Source organism: Dipodomys ordii, unplaced genomic scaffold (genome assembly GCF_000151885.1).
Source record: "Dipodomys ordii isolate 6190 unplaced genomic scaffold, Dord_2.0 Scaffold25, whole genome shotgun sequence".
In the NCBI taxonomy this organism is placed as follows: domain Eukaryota; kingdom Metazoa; phylum Chordata; class Mammalia; order Rodentia; family Heteromyidae; genus Dipodomys; species Dipodomys ordii.
This window is the reverse complement of record NW_012267241.1, coordinates 10,460,005-10,486,324: the sequence shown is the minus strand read 5'-3', so window position 1 is coordinate 10,486,324 and position 26,320 is coordinate 10,460,005. Positions and strand designations below refer to the sequence as shown.

Genomic DNA, 26,320 nt, shown 5'->3' with positions numbered 1-26,320 from the left:
AAATGACTGCCCAGCAATGATCCCAAAGCCATCTTTAGTAGGTTGACAATGATTTTTCTTTTAAGTTTATATAATGCATTTGTATATATGCAAATCACATTTTACATATTGAAAGTCATCTTTTATGTACAATACACAGATAAACAGGTATATGTGTGCATTTGTGACTTGAATGAAAATTATATGCAGAATACTGATACACAAATATGTATATACACATATGTGTATACATATGTTTGTGTATATGTATGTAAATATATATGCTGCATCCAGTTTATGACATTAAATTCTTTCCTTTGTTAACAACATTTTCTAAAATATTTTCTCCCTTGGGGGACACACAGTATCTAGATACACAGTATCTGCTGTGATGCATAGTGCTACAATAGGTTGTCAGAGGCATATAATTTCCTTTCCCTCTAGACACAAATCTCCTGTGAAATGAGTATATAAAAATTAACCAACAGTCGCATAATAAAGGAGAAAGACAGAAAAAGAGTAGGAAATGATATTCCTTCCCGCATATTCATGTTCCAATGTACTGAAATGACTGTGCAACTGTTTCCAAAGCCAGCAGTGGCACTTGTATCAAGCTGCTCCGTTCAGCCTGCTGCTATGACAACTATCCAGGGGCAAATGTCAGGTCAGCTCCCTGCATCTGTGCTACTGTATAATTGCTTTGTCAGAAACCTCATAGCTGTCTTCGTTTCCCCCCCACCCCCCCACGGAGTAGTGTAAAAGCCACTGTGGCCAAAGAACTAAATGTTGAGACGCTCTTTGTCTGATCTGCAGCCTACACTCTTGCTTCCTATCCCATTGCCTCTGATTATTTTTTTCTCTATTTGGTGCAGACACCATGTTTACTGGGTTCTTTTACTGCATTTTAAATTGAAACATTAATCCCAAGGCCTACCTCTCTGTCTGGCCATATGTTACCATCCCCTAGCTCAGGCATTATTATTGTGCTGGCAGAAATCTTATTAAGGGGCTTTTTCCTTCCTTAAGATTGAACTTTTTTGCCATGTTACATCAAGCCTATATATAGATACTTATTAAGTACTACTCTCATCCAGTCTATATTTGGAGGATACTTGGCTCTCTTGATCCTCAAGGGCGATATAAAATTGAAAACATTCCAAAATACAACCTAGAAGGCTCTACAATCTTAGCTAAGTACATAATCAAGTACAAAACTACATGGTGCTGAGAGCTATTTTGCTATGTGAAAACCAGGACATTTGTGAACAAGAGTTTAGTCTATGAGCTGCATCTTAAAATACATGCTCCTCAAGATGGACCTGCAAATATATCAAGGAGTTGGACCTCAAGCAGAGAACAACTGGACCACAAAAAAAACTAATTAGGAGTTTGGATATGCTTCCCACTCACACACCTTGAATCCTTCATACAGAAAGAAAACGGGACCAGCAAGGAGGAACTGCATTTCCTATTTGTGCAATGTTCAGGTATGAATAATAAAACATTAATAATAACATATTCTCCTTTGTGAAATGCTTGAAAATTCTAAGTGAGAAAATACTGCGAAGGCATATTACCACATATGTATTATATGTGTAAAATAACTGCAAACACAGGCATGACCATGTACAATATGCTTCCTGTACATGTTGATATGCATTTAAAATGTTGCTTTGACAACTGAGTAATAAAGAACTTGGAATTTAAGCCTAGATCACAATATCCGAAATATCCTGGACAAATTTTGATAGTAGGCTGTGAACTACCAATACAATAGGGCTCAAGATAGTAATGTAATACTTTGAATTACAGAAAAGGTCTCCTGTTTTCAAAAACACACCCAACTTAAAGATCCCACGTGAAGGACAGAAGAAATCCCATGCATCCTAAGCAGTTCCCAAGAAAGGAAATTTTCTTCCCACAAACTGAGATTCAGACAATGCTTGACAGCTTCCTTGGACTTCTCAAACTTGCTTCATACACACTAATTAATGGTAGAAAAAAAGCAATTGAATTAAACTAATGTGACCTTCTGAAGTCTATATCCAAAGTAATATTCAAATTATCCCATGCTATGAACTGAATGCATGATGACATTAGGGTTGAAATTTATGAAGCATTCTGATTTTCATTATTCAGGACAATCAAAGGCTATTTTTTATTTGCACTATATTGATCTTTTTTCTTTTTTTAATGAAAAAATACTATTTATAGTAATTTATAGGAAACTCATGGAAAAAGAAGAGGGAAAGGAAAGATGCAAAAGAGGAGGAAACAAGAAAGGAAGGAAGACAAAGGTAGGAAAGCAGGAAGGCAGGCAGGCAAGCGGGCAGGAAGGAAGAAAAACTAGTTGAAAATTAACATCATGTCTTTTTCTTAAATAATTTAATTGTGTGTGTTTGTGTGTTGTGTATCAAACCCACAGCCTCAGAAATGGTAAATATAAGATCAATGTACAGAATTAAATTTTATGAAACTAAATGTTTCTGTAGTATTTTATATATAAGTAATTTAGAAAAAGAAGCTCTTCTCTTGAAAAGATATGTATTAATGATCTTGATGTATTTTAACTCTGAGAACATACTGAATACATGTTCAAAACCTCTCACTGGTTTTAACTCTCTAAAATATAAAAGTTTAAGTCAAGTCTACTTTTTACCTCTACCTTGTCACAGTTGAGGTACTTTATATCAAGGTAATCTCTTCTTCTCTGATGCATCTTGTGGTAGAGATAAAAAAATTAGTAAAGTAGATGGCTTTATTAACTTAATTACTAAGATTTTTAAAAAGTCAGAATGTATTTCAGATTAAGATAATTCACAATGAGCTATTTCATTATAGAACTTTATACTTCAGCTACAACCTCACTTTGTACTTTGGTTTTCTGGTCTCTATCCAGTAGTCAGAAACACCATTTCTATTAAAATGCCACTTAGATTTTCATAAAGGAACTGGGACTAGGAGGCTAATCATAATACCAGAGATGAAAAAGTGACCCAGCCTGCTATGTATTGAGAGCACCTGTGGCCAGAGGGTACAGTATGTTTTCTTAAGTAAAACACTCAGAGTAGTATCAATAACAAGGACCCAACATGTTACTGGAGAAGCGATATGGTCCTATTGTAGTGATATCAGTAGAATTTTTAATTTCATCAGCAAAAAAATGCTATTTTGAGATAGCTTGTGTCCAGGAAAAAATAATTAAAAGGAATTTATAAATCAATGTGACATAATTTTTGTTCCACATAAGCATGGTTTATTTCTTTATGAAAGTGCAGGAAATGGCTCTTAGAAAATAGCTTTGATAAACTAAAATGATAAGAAGTATTCCCTTTCATAGGTCATTAATAGAGCATGAACAAGTATAAACATGGGTCCTGTACATAATTAGGCCTATGGAAGACAAAAAAAATTCTTGATAAAGTAAAGGGTACTGGACAGAAAACAAAGATGGATCTTCTTCTTAGGCAAATCTTCAGCAGCCTAGAAATATCTAGCTATGCAGAAACACTCAGTTACCAGCATGCAGAGAAATTAAGGGAAATGTGTGTTCTCTGAGGCCTATAGTCTCCTTGTAATTAGCACAAGTCACACCAAACATCATAAATCTCATAAATGTCAAACATCATAAACTCTTTGTTCAGTAAGTGGCACCCAATTTTTCAGGCTAGGTACTATTATCTAGCTGCATAATAAATGTGTGATTCTGGTTTGGTTTTCTCAATACAAATAATATTGCAGTTTCATAGTAACTAATGATTTTTAAAGTGGGCAGATAAAATGGAAAAAGAGAGAATAAGGAATGAACAAATTATAAGAAGTAAATTATCAAAGTGAATATGTGTGACATAAACCAAGTATGTTGGATTCTTCATTTATCTGCTAAGCCTAAAATAATTGGTTTTTAAAATAATATTAAGAAAGATGTTAGCTTTAGAAGAACTCAGTAAACCATATGTTTCTCTGACTTTGGCATCAAAAGTATATCAACATATCATGTTGAATTTTTCTCTCTGAATTTAAACCACCTACTCATCTGTCATTTAAACTCCCATTGAAATTAATAACCTCATAAAACAGAGATCAACCTAGATTAAAATTAAAAATAATTTAATGGGACATTTCTTAAAATCCAATGGTAAAGTAGAACATGTAATGAAAAGACAATAGAATCAAGAAATTGTAGTTTCTTTCCATCTTCTCAAAGAATCCAGAGAGGTTAGGGGAAAGTTAGAATACTTTCTAAATTTTAGATTCCACACCCATGAAAAGAGGAAGGAACTTGATCACCCATGTCTCACGGTACTGTTGAGAGATGAGGAAATTATGTGGCTACATCACTAGGTAGATATATGTGGAGACTCCACTCTATTTTTTGAAAAAGAGAAATGTGTTGGCTAGTAAAAAAAAATGTAACATCTGTTTAGTGAGATTTGATAAGATATATTTAACATAGAAAATGTAATTTTGTATGCTGGTGTATGGGCTAAATTATTGAAAGATATTAAACTTTGATTCTTAATGAAGCTGTGCTATGTTGTCTTACACAGGACAGGCATTCCCAAATCACTGACATTCAGTGTGCCCTCTAATTATGCAATTATTTTGTGGCTACAAATTGTCATAATTACTTTTAAGTATATGCTCAGCCTTAGGCAACAATGAATTTAAACAGGAATCCTAAAATTAGAGGTGGTAGGAAAGTCACCACCCACTGTGCCAGCACCTCACTTTTCCCAGACTCTCATTCACACCTTCTAAAACCCTGCCTTCTGAAATCTACTAGAAACCTGGCAATGCTACTTTTTTTCTCCAGTCTCCTCAGGCAAGGGCTTAAGGTTCATATGACTTCCCAGGATACCCAAAACGCCTGCACAACATCCCAATATCCAATTCCATCTTCTTTCACTTCTTGTCAGGAATCCTACCATTTCCTAGCAGTAGACTTTGGACCATTATCTTTGGACATGTCTATGTGCCTAAGCATGCTATCCTGTTAGCTTTCCTGCCTGCCCATCTTCATTTCTCAAGGTTTGACTCAGATATAGTCACCTCTTGGTTCCTTTCTTTGGTCCCCAGGCCAACTGCTCAAAACTGTCCTGGCTCTCAAATCATTTGGGCCACAGCCCTAAAAATTCATGTATCATGATAATTTCACTTATTTCAGTAGAATAGAGTTTATTATGAAAAGATATTTTACCGTATTCATTTGTAAATGGAGACTAAAAATACCTTAGGGAAAAGGAGGAGGCTAAAAGGGATCTTAGATACCTAAGAAAACAGCTACACAAAAACAAACAAAAAATGGTATCTTAGAAATAGTAGAGTAATATGATCAAATCACATTATATGCATGTATGTAAATGTCATAACAAAACACCTTGATTTGTACAATTAACATTCACTAGTATAATATCCAAGTTAAATTTAAAATACACTTGTTAACTAGCAGAATCTGGCACTAGTAACTTCTCAGTAAAGCTTCATTCTTTGCCACTTCATTCTGTGCCACTTGTACAGAGCAAATTATTTACTATCAAAAGACTGCTTACTATGCACCTTTTAAATAAACCTTAAGTATTTAAAAATAATTTACTAGTAATCATTTTCCTTATTGATGCAGTGAAATAATAAAACAGAGTAATTCACAAGGAAAAGTTTAAAAAATGAGAAAAGTTATCTTTAAAGAACAAATTGGAATTTATCTTTGAAGTCTAACCACATTTCTCAGCTTCTGCTAAAAGAATACAAATGCATAAATTAATTAGTTCGCTCAGAAAATACCTACATAACTATGGTCAAATATTTGCTTTGGAAGCATTGGTACAAATTTCACTAGAACTATTCTAATCATGTTTCTCAAATATGTAATATGCATAATGAACTTAATTATTTTGGGGGGAGGGCAGTCATGAGGCCTGAACTCTAGGCCTGGGCTCTGTCCCTCAGCTCTTCAGCTCAAGCAGCGCTCTACCACTTGAGCCACAGTGCCACTTATGGCTTTTTCTCCTTATGTGGTACTGTGGAATCGAACACAGGGCCTCATGAATGCAAGACAAGCACTCTACCACTGAGCCACCTTCCCAGCCAATGAACTTAATTTTTAAAGTCAAATGCTTGTATATGAGTGGTATTTTATAATGTATGAAATATTTTATTTCAATGTGTATCTTTTACTTTAAACTTTATGTGTATAAAATTTTATATATTTATAAAAGTATAATGGAAGAGACTTTTTTGGTACAGTTTTTGTTATTGTTTTTGTTGGTCAAGGGGCTTGAACTCTGGGCCTGAGCACTGTCTCTGAGCTCTTCAGCTCAAGGTTAAGTGCTCTACCACTTGAGCCACAGCACCACTTCTGTTGGTTATTGGAGATAAGGGTCTCATGGAAAGCGGGGCACTGGTAGCTCATGCCTGTAATCCTAGCTACTCAGGAGCCTGAGAAAGTCTGTGAGACTCTTATCTCTAATGAACCATTCAGAAAACTGAAAATGGCCTTGTCAATCAAGTGGTAGAGGGCTTGCCTTGAGATGAAGCGCTTAGGGACAGCACCCAGGCCCAGAGTTCAAGCCCCACAGACCAAAAAAAAAAAGAGTCTCATAGACTTTCTTGCCTGGGTTGGCTTTGAACTGTGATCCTCAGATCTCAGCCTCCTAAGTAGCTAGGATTATAGGCATGAGACACCAGCACTGGACTATTTTTCACTATTTTAAGAAATGTGATTCTAACCATTTCCAGAGTCTGGTTTAATAGAAACAAGATGGTAAATTTCCAGTTGTGAGGATGCTCACAACCAAGTCTCACTGGATTGGTGCAAATATGTTTATCACTTTGTACCTATGAACTTAAGGTCCTAATTTGATAGTTAATTGTGCTTGATAGTCCCGTCCCTATGTAAGAAAAATACCTGTGTTCTTTAGGAGGATGATATTCAATAAATACTACCAGGCACTTTAAAGACATTACAAATAAAATAAATATAAAGAAATTAATAAACCTGAAGAGTAGCAAGTACACACATACTCTAATGATGTGTGAAAAAATAGTATATTTATAGGTAATTAACTAATGAATATATTGGGCCTGATCTTTTGGGGACTTTCCACTTGCAGTAAATCATTGGCATTCATGGCATCCCTACTCTTACAAATTTCAAACACCTAGCATAAAGAGAAATCCACATTAAAATGAATATAAATATAAATGAAATAAAAGTTAAACTGACTGAATAATGAGTAATAACTATGACACAGAATTATGCTACAAAAATAAAAATATAGTCACAAATCTTAGGTGCTTTAGCTTCTAAACCTGGGGCATAATTGAGATAACCATTGATAACCAGTGGTTTGTAAAAAGAAACAACTATTGAGCTAAAGGGCCTTATTTGTTTGATTTTTATATAGTACCATATGAGTTTTTTTCTAGGATTTTTTTTTTGCCAGTCCTGGGGCTTGAACTCAGAGCCTGGGCTCTGTCCTTGAGCCTCCCTGTGCTCAAGGCTAGTGCTTTACCACTTGAGCCACAGCATGATTTTCAGCTTTTTCTGTTTCTGTGGTACTGAGGAATTGAACCGAGGGCTTCATGTGTGCTAGGCAAGCACTCTACCACTAAGCCATTTTTCTCAGTCTTTTTTCTAGGATTTTTAACAATATTTAATAAGATAAGGGAAAGGAATGAAAGAAAAAAGATGGGTGTAAGATTCCTTTGACAGGATGAATGAAAGCATATTGAAAATCTGAAGGTTTTGAGTTTCAAGTTGAAACTCTTCACCATGAGAAAGAACTGAGATAGAAAAATTAGCTGTCAAGGCAAAGATTGGAGAATTCATGATTCTCATTCCAGCAATCAAATCTTAGATGATCTGTCTACAGCAATGCTTCTCAACGACAGTGCCACCTCCCTTTGAGTTATTTGTCAACTACACAGCAGCGATTGCTGTCATTAAGTAAGTAAGCATGGGTGTAGGAAAAGGCTGAGGTGTTACAGGCAGTCTTACATGACTGAATATTGTCCCTCTTCCCACAATGCATTATCTCAGAAATGTCACCATCGTATAAATCAACATAATATCGTAGTGTCCCCTAGGAACTTGCCAACAGTTTCTTACCATTTTAAACATTGTATCATTATATTTAATGTGCATTATATAAAACTGAACTTTATAACTTGAGGGAAGGGGTGAGTTGAGAAACAATGGTAGGGGGGAGATGAAGAGTGACATTGATACATTGTACTCAAAGGCTGACTTTTAGAATTGAAATGCATTCTACAACTGCTTGGTAAAAATAGGTAATTTCTTAAAAACTGTGTCAGTGACCACTATGAGTAGCTACATACACAGGGATGACAAGACATGTTATCTCATGCCACCTCATGGATTTAACATACAAAAGCATACAGAAATGACTTCATTAGATTTTCTAATACTATAGTATCTTCAGATTTCCATATAATATGCATTATGATTTTATATATTGCTTTGCTTTAATGCATTATTTATATTCATATCCTGATATAATATGTACTTTAGTTGTTGTGATGATAGATAATTTATATTTATAGTATGAATTAAATATCTGGTTTGACAGTGGAGAATGTACAGGTAATTATTTCGAAATCATGCTGTGTTTGATAAAGTTAGAAACTATTGGTCAAGGTCAGTAATTTCTAGGAGTTCAGAACAGGCTGTTAATAGGCATATATGCCTAAATTATAGCTAAAATCTTTAAAGCAAAAATAGTCAGAAAACTAAGATCCTTATTTTTGATAGGTATAGAGATATAAGGACCTGACCTAATGGTTAAAAAGACTGAAAAAACACTTTGATGTTCTTTGACCCACTAACTCTCATTTTCAAGGATTATCTTGAAAACAGACAAGGTGCACTTTTCATATAGAACCACATTTAGTAATTTATAAAAAGGAAATGATGAATTATTAAGAGCTTCTAAAACTAAGCTTTGTAAGATTCATAGTGGTAGACAAGGTATTCAAAACTTAAATTAAGTAAAATGGAATAATACAGTGCAATACTCCTCACAAGTGTGCTTAGAAAAATATTAGAAGAAATCACATTATAAAACCAGATGATAAAATGACCAATAAAGTTGTTACTTCTTGTTTATGTATCTATTCATTCTCAATTGATCAAACCAATCTCATATGGTTAAAATATAGTTTCTAACCATAACAGTAGGTCAAATTTTAAAAAGCAAGTTGATGATCAAAGGTGACCTGGATCCTAAGCAATCATGTGAAATTTATTTCACTGTTTTCAATCTCAAGTTTCTTTAATTCTATAAAAAAATCATGATACATTAATAAAGCTTCTAAAATCCATCATACAGTATGGTATCCAGTAATGCTTCTATTTTTATTGCTACTAATATTTTTATTTTAATGAAAATATCAAGATCTATTTGAAGGAGATGACATTGTAATGAATATTCAATCACACAGAGTTTAAAATTTATAGCACTATGTGGCATGCTTTTTATAGAGTATATTTTGTCTTGTGGAAAAACATTTTAAAAGACTGAATAGTATAATTTCCTCCAAACCATTGTATATGGAAAGGAAAATGCTAGAGAAGAATAAATAGTTAAGAATTCTTAAGAATAAGAGCAGCAAGGAAATATGAGCTGGCAGGCCACAGAAAATAGATTTCTAGTCTACTCTCACACTATTTAAATCCATGAAGAAATTCTTATTGAAAATTTGTTGCTCTCAGTTTGATATTTGTCAAAGTTCATAAAAGTCACTGGAAGGGCCTACATCTACAGAAATATGAAAGAAAAGATTCATTTTTCAAACACTATCCTGATCAAAGTGTTTCCATAGTGTTCCAATATGGCATTGACAAAAGTCTCTGTTAAAATTGTTACCACATTTATGTGGCTGTACACACAACTATATTTCAACCTCTGTACACACAATTACTTTTTTTTAGGTCAGTCGTGGGGCCTGAACTCTGGCCCTGGGCGCTGTCCCTCAGCTCTTCAGCTTAAGGCTAGTGCTTTACCACTCGAGCCACAGAGCCACTTCCAGCTTTTTCTGCTTATGTGGTGCTAAGGAATTGAACCCAAGACTTCATGCTGCAAAGCAAGCACTCTACCACTGAGCCACCTTCCCAACTCCACATTTCTTATAACCATATGTCCTACTTCTTGGTGCCCTAAAGAACAAAAGAAAAATGAAGAGATATGGATCACAGCTGACCATTGTGAAACATAACAGTAAGGAACCATTGTGATCACTAAATCTTGAGCCACGGGGTTTCTTCAGGTGATCCAATAGCATTTTCCCCCTAATTTTACAAGTCATCCTCCTCCCTTTTATAATTACAGGTAACCAACATACCGCCCCTCACACAAACATCTCACTCTGTTTAATATCATCAAATATGTCACACCATAGTCCACCACTGATTTCCCATCTGTCCTGATCATAGCACAAATTGCTACTCACCCGGCACTCACTATTCTTTTTCAAGGACAATATCTGCTGAGCTATTAACAAATAGGCTCCTTCTCTTGAAATATAAAGTAATTTAAGTGAAAAAACGGGAGACAGAATCCAAGAAAATCATTGTACTCTTCAGATATTATTTATCTTAATCACTCATCAAGCTTATGAATAAAATGTCACTCCTCAAAAGCAGAAATATATAGCCATCAATAGGAGATAAACCACCAATATGTAGCTGGGTATAATCTCACTCATTGTCCTGTCTCCTCCAAAAACTGTAATTAAGAACAATGAGGTATCTTGTATTTCAACGAAAAACAATATCTAAGTAATAAAGATAGAGAAAAATGATCCACCCCATCCTTTACACAGATAGCTGAGCTATGTCACAGGATTATAAAAGTGAAGTCTTGCATTGACCATCTTTATGAAGTGTCACAGTGAGGAGGGATTTCTTAAATAATAAGTAAGCACAGGCTTTTCACTTTAAAAGGAAACAAATACTGGATTCGTTCTAAAATGCATGAAGAATTAAGCTCACTGGTAGGAAATCTGATTCTCAATGAACCAGTGGGTTCCTGTCCTTGCCAATGGCTTGGTTTGAGAGTCAAGACCGCATACTAACAGGCTTCCTCTAGATTTTAAAGCAACATGGAAATTTAAAATGAAGAATTTAACACATCCCTAAAACCTTTCATGTTCATAACTCAAAGAGCTTTATAAGGTCCAATTAATTCATCAACGTTTCATAAACTCTGAAGGATTTATATAATTCCAGTTCTCTATATAACTAACCGCTGGCAGCAGGGATCAGATGTGTGGCTTAACAGAAAACAGATGTAACCATTCTGTTTTGGAACTTGTATTCATCTACAGGAAGTGAGGACTAATGAGGAATTTCTGAACCACTGGATAATTCTGAGAATTTTGAGCTGGGTTAAGACTGCACACAGCATGTCTCAGTGCCAAGATCCTTAAAGATTCCTGGCTATCATTGTTGGTCAGAGATTTAAATTCAGTTATGAGATCGTTCTCCATGTTTGAGTAGAAAGCAGAATCACATGGCAGAATTCTTTGTGTGCCATGCCAAATGAAACTTACAGAACGGATACTAAGAAGAAATAATGTTGGATTTAAACAATTATAAATAGTAAACCAATTGTCACAGGGTGTAAACCAGTTTTCCTAATAAAACACTCACTTTGAGAAGTTAAGTGATCTTTTGGAATATGGAATCCAGACCGAATCTTGTTTTCTACTTATAGTATAGTATAATGTCTTTTTTGAACAAAAACGGTTGTTTTCTAACAGAAAAATAACTTAGTGAAACATTAGGAGCAAAAGCAAAATGACCTGCTCCAGTGCCTGGGCTTTTCCTTTAGAAACAAGATCAGTGAGAAGCACTATAGGATCACAGAAAGACCCCAAGGTCAGCTGACTTTGTCTTGTCTGTATTACCTCTCTGAACCTGTTTTCCTATATGCTAATGAGGGTAATGCTATATACCCTCAGGGAGTTGCTGACAATAGCGAGTGAAAAAAAAGAAATCTGTAAAGTGTTCCATGACTTTCCAGTAAACACAGAATATAATTAATATTTTTTTCACAAGTCCTCTAAATGACTAAGGCCTGCAAAGACCATTTCTATCTGGAGCTGATATTGGATATTACTGATTCTCAGGTAATAAGCTTTCCAGTAGGCTACTATTATTTGAAGAGACAAAGAAAAAGGAAAAAGCAACAGCAAATGTGAGTAGTTGCATGAAGCCACTGATCCCACCTCTCACATCCCAGGCAGGGACAATCATAGGAAATTCTACTCCTCTTTATTGGCTAGCGGTTTTCCTGCAGTTGGTGGAATCAGAAGTTCTATGAAACAAATCTGAGCTCAATTTAAGTATCTTTGAAATGAACTCTTTGAAATATCTTTGAAATTAATGCTGATAGTAGAACAACTGATTTAGTAAACAGAAGGACTCTCCTGTTCCTAGAGGTACTGAAGCAAATGTAATGTTAGATATGTTGTGTTTTCATATGCAGAGATTTGCTAAATCCTCACAATAACTTTATGAATTAGATATTTATCCCCTCATTCTTTAAAATTAGGCTCATAGTGGTTCATGGATTGGATGAAATGCCAGTGAAAAATCAGCTTTGTGGATATTGTAATGACATCATAGATAACATGAATTGCTTACTTTTTTTATTTATAACAATCCCTTATATTTGACTAGCAATCGGAAGGGAAACCTAGAGAACAGAGTAGGTGAGATACATAGCTATATGACAATCAAGAAGAATATTATAATTCTAGAATTACATTGTTTCCCATTTCTGGAATTAATATCTTTTCTCAAATGAGTTGAGTCTGAATTCAAAACTCCTATTTTATACATAGTACTATTCATGTTTCTTGATTTATTGTATATAGTGCCATAATTTATTTTATAGATATAATGAGTATATAAATATAATGAGTATATAAATATATTTATAGATATGATAATGAGTATTTTCAACTGAGGATATGTGCATATTAATAAATACTAATAGCATAATTAAAACACCTGAGATAGGCATTTTGTGTGGGCTAAGGTAGGCTAATTAACATTTTTTAATAACTAAAGGCTTTATATTTTGCAGTGAAATTTTATTGATAATAAAAACATTAAATATAATGTTATTCTTAAATGTTTTCAATGATTCTAAGCCTGGAAAGACTTCTTTATTATATGATACTCAATAGTCACCAGAAACCAAAATCTTGATTAACTTAACTCTGTATTAGCCAGGAGTAAATAAATTTGTTGTATAATAGGTGAGATTTTCCTGTTACTTGAGATATTCAAACAATATGTAAGATATTAGATATGCTATGATTTCATATATATATATATATATATATATAAGCTTCAATGAGAAATATAATGCATTCAGTGGTAAAAACAAAGAAGTCAGAATAGGCAAGTTTTAATGTGTAGAACTTAAAGTATATAGTGTTAATTCAGTTCTTCATTACAGGTAATTAATGAAGAAGACAGAAAAAGTAGAGAGAATGCCATTGCAGAGATCAGTCGGGGGACAGAAAGGTCACACACAAGCTTCAGTTATAAAATAGTGAGACACTAATTAGCAATGCATCAAAATGCACGTACTTCTGCACTAACACACATAGAAAGGTGATGTACAAGAGTAAATTAAATGATTAGTTGATGAGAAAAGTAAATCCAGGATGTGGGTTTTCATACACACACTTTCCATTTAATGGTTTTCTAATCATTCAAACTTAGTTTTCACTTTCGCCTTATTCTATTGACATATGCATTAGGACCAAAGGAAATGAGAAGAAGGTTCACTTTCATTCAAAATGAACTAGATCAAGTTGCTATCATAAATTATAAGAAATGTTTATAAACCTGTGACAAATGATTAGTCAGGACCTCTTAATGAGTAATTGGCCTTCAAACTGGATACCAAACAGAAATATAACTCAGCTTTTCTTTTTTTCTGGTCCTGGGGCTCAAACTCTGAGCCTGGGCACTGCTATCCCTGAGCTCCTTTTTGTCCAAGGATAGCACTCTACTACTTGAGCCATAGTGCCACTTGCAGCTTTTTTCTGTGATTAACTGGAAGTAAGAGTGTCAGGGACGTTCCTGCCCTGCTTGGCTTTGAACCGTGATCCTCAGACTCTTAGGTTGCTAGGATTACAGGCATGAGCCACTGGCACCTGGCTTATAACTTAGCTTTTCTTTTCTAATGCTCATTTTTCCACAATGCCAGAAGCATTTTGTTGTTTGAGCTCCACGGATGACATGAACATTGCATGTTTTTTCCAACTCAAATGCATTACAAAAAGGCACAAAAGCACTGTCTCTGTGAACTTCAGATCCAGACAAGAGTTTGCGCTTGTCCATGTCCATGAACCACATCCGCTGTAGGGGATGAACACCGGACACCCAGCGTCATTACCTGCTGTTTATCCAGGCGCATCCTCTTGGCAGCATTTCTGCTCTCGCTCTCGCAGGCCGAAGCCAAGATGCTCTCGGCAACTGCTGAAGTAAGGTGGGAAGGAATAGGACGAGACTAAAAGAAAAGAGAGAAAAAGAATATGAAAAATTATTAACAGTATCACTAGGAGACCGCCGCTAGCGTCGGAAGAGCTCAGGGGACCATCAACTTGTGCAGGAAGATCCATTTATTTCAACTGACTGTATTTCAATTGAGAGAAGAAATGGAAATTGTAAAGATGAAAAATGAAAGCTAGTTAGAGGTTAAAGCTATAATCACTACAGAGATCTATCATCCGTTCCTATAGCTCCATTGTATTTAATCTCCATTAAGTTGGAGTTTGGAAAGGCCATGGCAAAATTGAGTAACGTGTATAAATAAAACATGTTCCTTTTTTGTAAACAATACATAATGACAATACATAACAAAATAAAACGGAAACAGATGACAGTGCTGTAACATAGTTGAAAAAAACTAACAGACACACAGACCATGTTAAACAGTTTTAATGTGGATATTATGAATATTAACAGTTCTAAGTGGTAACCACAACTGAAATGACTAAAATGCTTCCATAGATTCTTTCCTTCAATATGAATGAAGTCAGTCAGTACTACAATAACTTCCATATATGAATAGTTTCATATTTTAGATATATTTGCCTCTGTGTGTAAATGCATAGTTTGTTTTATTTATGAGGTGTGGGTTTAGTAATTTGATAGCTATATGTTACAAATGACTTTTCTATATAGATCACATAAAAATTTCATGTAATTAATTTGAAGTTAATTAATCCTCCAAATAAGCTAATTAACTATAAATTATATGCAACTCTGCATTATCTTTTGAGGGAATCATAGAAAAGTTTCCCATTCTTTTCCCCATAATTACATGCAAAATCATCTAACTGAAAGATTAAGCATTTAATGATATAGAAAAATTTTAATTAACATAAGAAAGTGATAGATAAGAAATAATATGAAAATTAAAGCACACGAGATAATAAAGTAGTGTGAAATTATAAAATTAAACTTTTGAGAAATTCCATTACATAGTGATATATTAGCCGAGGGTTTTCAAAGCCTCAGTCCAAAATATATATATGTGGTTATCATTTCCTAGAAGTCTACAGACTTAATTAGAACCCTTTAACTTTCTTTGCAAATGAACATGAACTTGCCTTTCTTGTACATGTTTCATTTTATAGTAACCTTGTCATGTAAAATGTGCTTGAGCAAATTGAACCATAAGGCTAGGTCTTCAATAATATTCTAGAATAGCTAAATTCAGACCCCAGTGTTTTAACAGACTCTCCTTTCTCAGTGGCATTTGTATGGAGTAGAAGAAAGGCAGCGGGCTTTGCTCTTGTGTGAACTAGGAAGGAATTTCTGCTTTCTGTCTCACTCTTCCATGTGTAAGCAGCCTCTGTAGGCAGAAGCAGGAAAAGGACAAGGGCTTCATCTGCTAACCATGTGAGATGCCTTACCTAATGGCTGGATAGTTTTGGCACTAAAGAAACATGTTCAGAAAGCTGCTTCTTCTTTTTTTTGAAGTTAAAAGTTCCTGAAATTCCAGAGACTATGCTGTAGAAGGGTTTGGAAAGACCATTCTATACATGGGGACTATGGTTTGGGAACAAACTTAATTAAACATTGACTTCTTATGAAATGATAAAAGTGTAATTTGAAAATTCCTTTTGTTTCACTCTTTTACTATCTATTTCACCAGGTGTGGATAAGGTAGTACTAGTTTGATTCTAATCTAAAACCTTGTGCTAAACTATAAAATCAGAATCTCAGTTAAAAGATTAGTACAGCTTTAGTGAGCACTGTAATCTAAACAATCTGGGAAAGAGGTATTCTGTCTGAACTATTATTTCTGAGGAAAAAGTGTTACAGGCAAAGTAAATACAAGAACATTCCATTATAGAAAATACTATGCAAATTATTTGATTGTAACTCTTAGCATTACTCCAAAAGCAATAAAAATTCTTACATGCATAACTATATTGTTTGATCCTTTAAATGGTCCTAGGAATTGAATTACAATTAATATCAACAATATATCTTCTTATAATTAAACTATTTTACAGTCACATAGGCTGCAAGGACCTATACTTCTATTTTATTACTTGAATTGTTCTCTTTATCAGGTCTCTATTCCAATTTAATTATATACAAAACTATGAAATGTTGTAAACTTAGTTATATTAATGAAGTCAGAAGTTTCTTCAACATATAACAGTTTGTCGATCAGAGATGATAAAGATGAAATACCATTCCATTATCAATTTACTAGTATTTTCTGTCACTTAAAAATAGCCAAAAATGACTTTACTAACATGATAAACTTTTTTCATTAAAAATACTATGTAATAGCTGACCACTGGTGGCTCACATCTGTAATCCTAGCTATTCAGGAGGCTGAGATCTGAGGATCACAGTTCAAAGCCAGCCTGGGCAGTAAAGTCCATGAGACTCTTCTCTACAATTAACCACCAGAAAACTAGACATGGTTATGTGGCTCAAGTGGTAGAGTGCTTGCCTTGAGATGAAGAACTCAGGGACAGAGCCCAGGCACAGAATTCAAGCCCCATGACCCCCCCTCCAAAAAACAAATTATGTAATTTCCTTCCAGAAAAATGACCAGTAGTGCCAGGAGCCAGTGGCTCACACCTGTAATCCTAGCTACTCAGGAGGCTGAGATCTGAGGACCATGGGTCAAAGCCAGCCCAGGCAGGAAATTCTGTGACACTCTTATCTCCAATATTTCACTAGAAAACCAGAAGTGGTGCTGTGGCTCAAGCGGTAGAGCACTCAGATTGAGCTGAAGAGTGCAGGGACAGTGCCCATGCCCAGAGTTCAAGCCCCATGACCGATAAAAAAAAAAAAGACCAGGAATGCAAAAATTTTTTTTCCCAGAAGTGCTAAATTGACTTACTCAAAGACTAAAAGAGTATACTGCCTAAGTGGATTAAGATATTCTTTACTATATGAAGATTTGGAACAAAATTAACTACAAAATAAAACAATCACTTTTCTTATTGTGAGAAAAATAAGTAGGAGGAAAGATACATGATTCTATATTGCTTATAGATAAAGGTATAATTTTGAAAATAGAGTTGTTTTGAGTTTATGGTAGAACTATAATTTGAAAACGATAAATGGACAAAGAAGCCAAAGAAGCCATTTAGCACAATTTCTTTTCTTTGAGGTTTGAAGAAACTGAAATTCAGATAATTGAAGTAATTCACTCATGGACAGTTGAATTACATTTGGGAGTCTGGATTCATATTCCTGAATCTCAACTGCTTTTTCTTTCCATTCTGCTTAGTAAATTTTCATATTACTATTGATAAAAATAAAAGGTTTTAAACAGGTATATTACACACAGCTGTATTATTACTGATTCAAGAAAATTGGAGAGAACAACATGAATTAATAAATATTTTAGAATGTTTTTTCAATAAATTTCTATATATCAAATACATAATCAAATGTTGGCCTCCATGTTGAAATTAATTCAAAAGCTTAGATTAATGAGTTTTCCTTCCAATTATTAGTCCCATACTTTTAGAAAAATAAATTCAGAGTGATTATATAATTTTCCCAAGCTGATGTAGCAGTGTGTCTGGAAATATTCAAAGATATATGATGACAAATTGGAAATAATCCACAGAAGGGGTTTATTACATTTTACAACTCGGTGACATTAAATAAGTTAGGAAGAGACGTTTTTTAAGAGTAATTTAATTTTTCTTTCAAACAAAGAATATATTAAAATCATTCTGTTATTTTTAAAGGGAACTGAAATCCTTCCCTATATCCTTCTGTTAAGTATTAAAAATATTTCTTTCAACAATGATAAAATGTAACTTATCTAAATTTTGCTAAAATCTCTAAATGATGCCATCTATATTCATAGGAATTGAGAAGTGCCAAGAAATTACAGTGCATGAAATATAATCACTCTTAGTTTCAAGCCCTAGATGAGAATGCAAGAGCTAGTCACCAACATTCTCTCTCTCCTGTGTATACTCATGCTAAAAAGCCCTTTCCTTCTAACACTGGTGCGCCAAAAACAAGTGCCAATGCTGCCCACTGCACACAGAGTTCAGTTGTGCTCTGTTCCTGGTTAGAAGATGTTAAAAATGCAACTCATTAGCTTATTCTCCCTCCATAATTGGCTTTTATCCATTTTCCCAATTAAAAGTGCTCAGCTTCAGGAAAGCAAGAAGAAAATCAGTTTTAAAATTCAACAATTACATCATAAGAGAGTTTAGCGTTCCTGTCTGGTATGACTTCTGAGAAACATCATTGGAGCCCCAATTTCTGTCACCATATTCCATAACTGAGCAATTATTCTAAAATAATTTTTAAGCTCATTCTAGAAAATAACTACAGGTGTTCTTACTAACCAGTGTAAGGTTTCACCAGAGATAAGAGCTGAAGGTTCCTTCCTACATCTCTAAACAGTTATAACTCACAAAACATGTATAATAACTGGAGCTAAGAAATGTTTTTGATAATGGATACCTTATGAAGAACAACACTTATGGTGGAAGATATTTTAGGAGATATGTTATTTTCTATATTTCTTACAGGAAGATTTAAAACATGCCGATTAAAATGTATATAATTATACACTTTGTGATCTTTCCCTAGATTGAGAAAATTTATTATCTATTTCTTTCCTTGGTTGTAAGCTAATGCCTCACTAATTAACTCTTCATAATTAGTAGTCAATCTCAAGTGGGATCTGAGTTGAACTTTCCCCAACACTGTTCCTATCGTAATAATTATCAAGTCTCAAATCAGTGTGGTTGTGTCATCCAACAGATGGCTAAATGGTCACATGGAGCTTTTGGAGTTTAAAAAGTCGCATTATAATTGGAGCTTGAGATGTGATTGCTGTTGGCACCATGTAAAAGTGTCTTTCTTTACAGATGAAGTAAAATTTATCACCAGACCAACAAGCTAGCCTCATTTGAGGGTTTAACACAATAACTTAAATAAATTGGAGTCCTGTGAAAGCCTATCTATATATTTAAGATGCTGCTGGATTGCTACAATTATAGAACATATCTTGGAAAAAAGCAAAACAACCACCAAGAATTAAGGTCATGCTCGTGAGGTGAATGGGGAACAGTCTCTAGACCATTGCGGTTACGTAAAGCTTAATCAAGCTGTAGACAGGGCCAGATGGGGAGCAATTGAGACATCCACCAAGGTTGTAAGCAGAGCAAGCTCTTTAAGGATAATTAAAGTAAGTGATTTGGTATTCAGAATGTAGGGACAGTCCTAGATTAACATTATTTCTTCTAATCTTATTACTTCAGAAAATTCACAATTAATAATTATGTGATTTATGTGATACATACAAATAATCTCTCCTTAAACATGGCATACAACTCTGCCAACAGAGTTAACTGTACAGTTGTGTAGAAAGTTTCAGCTCTTCAGGGTATATTTCTGTTAACTGATACCTTGGTTCAGAGACACAGTGGTGTCAGGATAGCTTAGTCAATTTGACCTGGATCTATAACCATCTATTTGCCAACTCTATAAATGCTTTTGTGAGTTAATGTCTCTGACTTGTAGTTATTCTCCTAGGGACTCATTAATTCTACTTTTCTAAATGGCAAAATTCTGGATCCGCCAGCAAATAATGAATAGCTAAAGTAATGTCTATATCATAGAGATTTCCCAGAAGTTATGAATGTTACTATTAATTTATGCATTAAAATGTATTTAATAAGAATTATCTATCTGTTAGGAATGTGCCAGGTTCAGAGACACAAGCACTCACAATGTCAACATTGTTTCTAACAACAGAGTTTGTATTGCAAGCTAGTATAATATCTAACACAAGAGATTTCAATGCACATGCAAGAAAGTGTTTTTGAATCACAGATTTATAAACGTTTCTGGCAATTTTGAAATCATAATATTCTAAACTAAAATATTTTTTCAAATACTTGGTGTAAACTCAGTTGGCAACAAAAGTGACACGTGACTATTTATGATCCTTCTTGTCTTTAATTTATATTCATATTCACCTATTTTTCTTCAGAAATAATATATTTGTGTGTTACTTTCTCAATGCCCTTATGCAAATTATGCAACAAGCAGAAGTATATCCATCATGTCCCAAATCTGAAAAGTTCTCCTGTGCTATAGGTAATCCAAGATTTCAGATAAGGATTGTGTGGAAAGATAAAATAGGAGTTCAACTGCCCTTAATGTATCCTGTGTGGTTTTGATGAAATTGGTAACAAAAAAGTTAGCTGATCTGACCACCCTCCATTAAGCTCATGGAATCATGAAAATTCATGTTCAGTAATAAAGCCAATACATGTGAAAAGAACCATTCAAAGCCTTTCATGGGAGGTGAAACTTGGAGGATTCCTCTTAGATTACACGGTAAGGTGTGTGTGTGTGTGTGTGTGTGTGTGTGTGCACACGCACACGTGTGTGCGCATGCACAAGCACGTGGGCACGTGCATGCAAGCACTAATATTTCTTTCAATTGCTTGCTCGTGGTTGGGTATTTGAGTAACACCTCCAGTTTTACTCTGGAATCTCTCAGACTTTTCTTTGAACTTCAAATCAGCCTACTAAATAGCTAGGATTCACATGGACAAGAGATGGATGCTTGTAGACTGAGTTTTAAGAAGTAATCATGGCAACATTTCCCAACATTAGCAATAAGAACCTGTCTGAGAGAACAAGCTAATACAAGAGAGTAATACAACTCAAAGATAAAGGAACAACAAACTTCTGATCTTTCAGATCATTCATGAAGCCATGAAAGAATCCTTGGACTTCTCATTTTCCTAAAAAATCTCCCCAGACTACTTAGAAGTCAGCTAGAAGTTTTCTAATGTACATGGAATATAAACTGTCTTTCAGTAAAAAAAAAAAAAAACATTTCCTTGGTAAATTAATGGCATGTGCTTTAGTTTTAATTTTAAATATTACTGCCTATGAAAAAATCTTTCAAGAGTAAGTAGTCAATTAATAATCCTTAGTGATTAATACTTGAGGCACAGTTTGGCCAATGCCATCTGACAATTCATCTGATCAGGAAACAAAATTGCACAACTGAAATAACATGCCTTATTTTTAACCAAGTCATTATTTTGATATACAATTAATTCTGAGAACATAATTATAGATCATGCTGTCTTTTCCCTTAATAGTTTATTTGTGAAAGTCAAAATGAACACAAACTCCATTCATATGTTATCCCTATATTCACTGCTTATTCAAACATATCTTTTTTTCCAAACATATCTTAATCTCAAAGCTTCAAGAGCCAAAACTAGCATTGAAGTTAAATTTATACAGCTATTTTCTTTTGGACAAAAATTATCTCCTGAAGATTTAAATATACTAGTCTAGATTCTCAGTCAAAGACATTTAAATTGAAATACTAATTCAAGATACTATAAAACATATATCATGTAATAAAAATTAGCATCACCCAATTTCCATAAAAATTAGCACATTAGTATCTATTCATTCACTCCATCTTGTATTCAACAAGTTTAATTTATTTAAACATGAACAGAGCAGGTTTGTGAGCAACTGCATGCACTACATAAGATACTTCAAGTAGTACAGAGACAAAGTAACTAGAAAGCATAGAACTGAAGGGACATAACTTCATATTAAGGAGCAAAAACATTGATATGTAGATAATAATATTGGACAGGATAAAATAAAACTACAAAAGATGTACTACAAAGTACAATTTGCACAAAAAAAGAAAATGACATTTGATGTTGTTCTTAACCAGAAGTGAGTTTGGAGTAGATGAAGGTATCTTTCTCTTCATTCTCCCAGTACTCTGCCAAACTGAGACAGTGACAGGGTATCCCAATAAAGGAAATACGGAATTCAGTATCAGATTGGACTGTATTCAATCATTCTCCTTTGAAGCCCTAAGTAAGTTTATGCTAATTTACATGTTTGAGATAAGTGCTACTGTTTCTATTTTTCACAGGCAGAAACTGAAACTCAAGTCCACCTTTGTGTAGAGCATAAACAAGAACCCTGACCTATAAGCTGGAAAAATCAGGGTAGGATTCTTTTGCAGTGGGTCTCTCCAATACTGCTCATTTCCTGTTGTTCCCATCTTGGCTTGGTTTCTTTCTTCAAAAAATTTTTTCCATTTGTCTAAATTCAGCCTGCAAACAAGTGCTACTTCATACCTGTGTGAAGTATTAATTTTTTCTTCCTCACTTTGAATATCAGAGATTCGGCATTGATTTCTAAGTTAAAAATCATTTCTGTAACAATTTCTGAAGATCTTGTGTAATTCTATGAAGACTGTTTTTGACAGCTCTGAGGAAGACAAGAAGCTGTCCAGTTTAATAGGTTTTCTCTTTCAGATAATCTGTTGCTTCTTCTAGGTAAGGCTGAGAATTCCATTGCTTTGTTCTGGGGCGTTACTCTGTTCTGATGAATCCTGGTGTTTTGCTCTGTTCTCAGAATTTATGATTCAGGCAATTCTGATCACTTTTCATTTCTTTTTTTATACCTTATTTGCATATATGAGTTGTGCAGAAGAGTTTACCATCATATTTCCATCAATCCATCCATACAATGCACTTTACATTCATTCCCTTTATCATTCCTTCTTACCTTCTCTCCCCTTCTTAAATCAGTCTGAACAAGTGTTACTGTCCCATTTACAAACATACAAATAAAGTACTTGAACTATATCCTACCCTTTCGTTCACCTTTTCCTCTTCCTTATTTAAATTTCTCCTCATGGTATTCTTAATCTGAAATTCATTTTATATTTCACTTTTCTCTTTTTCTTATAGTGGGTCAATTCTTTACTTCTGTGTTTCATTTCATGGGTTTGCTGAATTTTATAGTCTATTTAATCTGACTAGTAAGGCTTTTATTTCCATGCTTAAAATGCCTGACTTTTTTTTCCTTTCTGGAAGATGGAACCAGAGGTTTCTTAATTCTCCATTAATGTGTAGCTTTTTCAGGGTCTCATATTTATCTAGAGTATCCAGTTTGTATTTTTGCCTGGTTATAAACTAAAATTTATTTATCCTGAACTTCAATATTCAACTTCTAGCCCTAATCTGTTTATATCTTTTTTTCACTTTTCTATATTCCTACATTGTTGTGTTACTCAGTTAAGAGCTTACAACTCTGGCTATGAATTATTTTAGGTACCTACAAATGTCCTTCTTTTCCTTGACATGTAGTTTGTGTTTTTCATTGTATTATTTCACTTAAGACTTTATGTGTCTGTAGAGGAAAGCAAGGTGGAATGTATACATGTGGGGGGTATCCTATGATAATTAGGCCAACATTTTCTTGAAGCTTTAATAGTTCAACACATGTTGACTATCTTTTTAAAAATATGGTTATTATTCAATGCTAATACATTTAGCAATGAGCAAAGGGCAACTACATTCCTTTAGTCAGTGAAAATTCTTTTTTTTGGGGGGGTCCGGTCGTGGGGCCTGAATTCTGGGCCTGGGCGCTGTCCCTCAGCTCTTCAGCTCAAGGATAGTGCTCTACCACTTGAGCCACAGCGCTACTTCTGTCTTTTTTCTTTTTGCTTATGTGGTGCTGAGGAAGCGAACCCAGGGCCTCATGCATGCAAGGCAAGCACTCTACCACTGAGCTACCTTCCCAGCCTTAGTCAGTGAAAATTCTTAAAGAAAGAGTCAAAGATTAAGGAAGGGAGGTGCATTAGCTCACGTGTACCATTAATATACATTAAAAATAATTTTTAAAATTAGGAATAATTAATGGAAAAACCATCCATAGAATTTAGAATAATATGCAAATAGGCAGAGTACAATTATTTGTTCAGTTCAAATAAGATCAGGACACATCTTCTATTAAGAGGATTCAGGGTAATTCTTGAAAATTTTAGATACTTCTGAAAAGTTTTAATATAGTTTCTTCAGGCTTTTCAAGTGATGAGTAAAACCAAGTTAAGTCTATGTTAACAATAGGTGAAATGATACAGAAATTCACTGAAGATGAACATGTGACTGAGTGGTGAGATCAGTAGCTTAAATATCAAAATTACTGAGGAGAGTATGTACTACAGGATGAATGTTACAGGAAACTGAATAAAGTAATTGATGGACATGTACTTAAATAGAGGACACTGCTATAAGATGACATCTTTGCGAGATGACCACTGTATAAGAGAGAGCACAAGCTTTGGTAGAAACAGCAGGTTAGATATGCAAAGCAAATTGTGTTTGCTAATTAGTACTACCTAATAGTCATGAAGAAACTTGCTTAATTGTGTTGACGTTGTGTGATAAGATGAATAATAAAAGCTGTAGATGTATCTTGCATGAAGGAAAGGATATATTTCTAAGACAATTTAGTCCATTTTTATGGTGTTTATTTTCTAAAAGCTGAGGAGCATGTAATTTTTACCATGTTGATAGTATCAGGGAAGATGTGAATTAAAAATAAGGTCTTTGGTTTTCAGATACATTAGACAAGTAGAAGCTCAAAAAAACAATATTACCTCAATACAGACTGTTTATCTTCTGATTTCCCAGATTAATTCATTACATATATGTATATATACATATGTGTATGTGTATATATACATATTTATATATATAGGTTATTTTCTCTAAAGTAGGTATAAGATCTAGCAAGGAAACAAATACATGGAGGTAAGCAATGGCAATTGAGATGTTGGAGAGCTCTGGCTCTAAACCTTAGATTGGTAAAGATACTAAGAATGAAAACAGATGGAAGAACTTCCATTTCTCAGGGAAAAACGTAATTGTTCTTGCATCAAATTCTAAAGTGATTTTTTAATGAAGTCTTTTCCAATGAGCATTTACTAGCTTAATAATTAACATTCTTGCAAAATTTAGTATTAAACATTTGCATGGCACTTATTTCTGCAACAGATAATTAATAAAATAGTCACAATAACCAAGAATGAAATCTTGCAACCAATGGAACTTATTGGATTCCTGTATCTAGATACCTGATCTACCCGGGTATAGTGGCAATTTTGAAATCCACGAAGAATAAAGGAATAAAAGTCTCTTTTATTACACGTCTCCTAAATATTTTCTCTTGAGTTTTTTTTTTTTGGTCGTTCGTGGGGCTTGAACTCTGGGCCTGGGTGCTGTCCCTGTGCTCTTCAGCTCAAGGCAAGCGCTCTACTGCTTGAGGCACAGTGCCACTTCCTCTTGAGTTTTACAGAAATATATAGACCTATGGAGCAAGGTCAAGAATTCCCAAGTCAGGAATATAAGAGGGAATTATTGCCACTTAACACAGAGGTCCCTTAGTAATGGTGAGAAAACTTGTTCAGAAAACTTTTATTTACATATTTTCCCATTACAGCTATTATTAAGTTAAATACACTAAGTACAAGTGTGTATCATTTTGAAAGAATCAAGTTATTCTTCCAAAAGGTAAATAAGGTAACTCATACACTTTGATCATTAAAAATTTAATATATACATGTGTATTTGTGTGTATATATGTTAACATATATATCGAAATATGTACATATATGGTTTGATATTAACATATAAATCTAAATATGTACATATATGGTTTAATGTAGGAGATTTAACTCATTGAGTTCTAAAAACCAACCAAGGGAAAATGGAAATCGCTTTTTGGATCAAATAGATTAATTTTTCATTAAATACATACTTTATCTAACCCTGAAACTTTATTCTTGGAGATAATTGGTAAGAGTGACTTGGTGAACATGTGTAGAAAAGAATCAGACTGGGGCTGGGAAGGTGGCTCAGTGGTAGAGCGCTTGCCTTGCATGCATGAGGCCCTGGGTTCGATTCCTCAGCACCACATAAGCAAAAAGAAAAAAGC

The 26,320-nt window shown here is 34.2% G+C and overlaps 1 protein-coding gene across 6 annotated transcripts in view; it reads right to left on the bottom strand.

Moving 5' to 3' along the window:
- The window catches only part of Nol4 (nucleolar protein 4), a 275,830-nt gene that overhangs the window by 40,627 nt on the left and 208,883 nt on the right, over positions 1–26,320 (bottom strand). For 5 of the 6 annotated variants that reach the window (XM_013014852.1, XM_013014853.1, XM_013014857.1 and 2 more), the window contains one exon: positions 14,418–14,531. The exons of the other annotated variant lie outside the window; for it this stretch is intronic. In XM_013014852.1, coding sequence (XP_012870306.1) covers positions 14,418–14,531 — 114 coding nt within the window. The remainder of the gene's footprint in view (positions 1–14,417; positions 14,532–26,320) is intronic. 6 annotated transcript variants of the gene reach the window in all.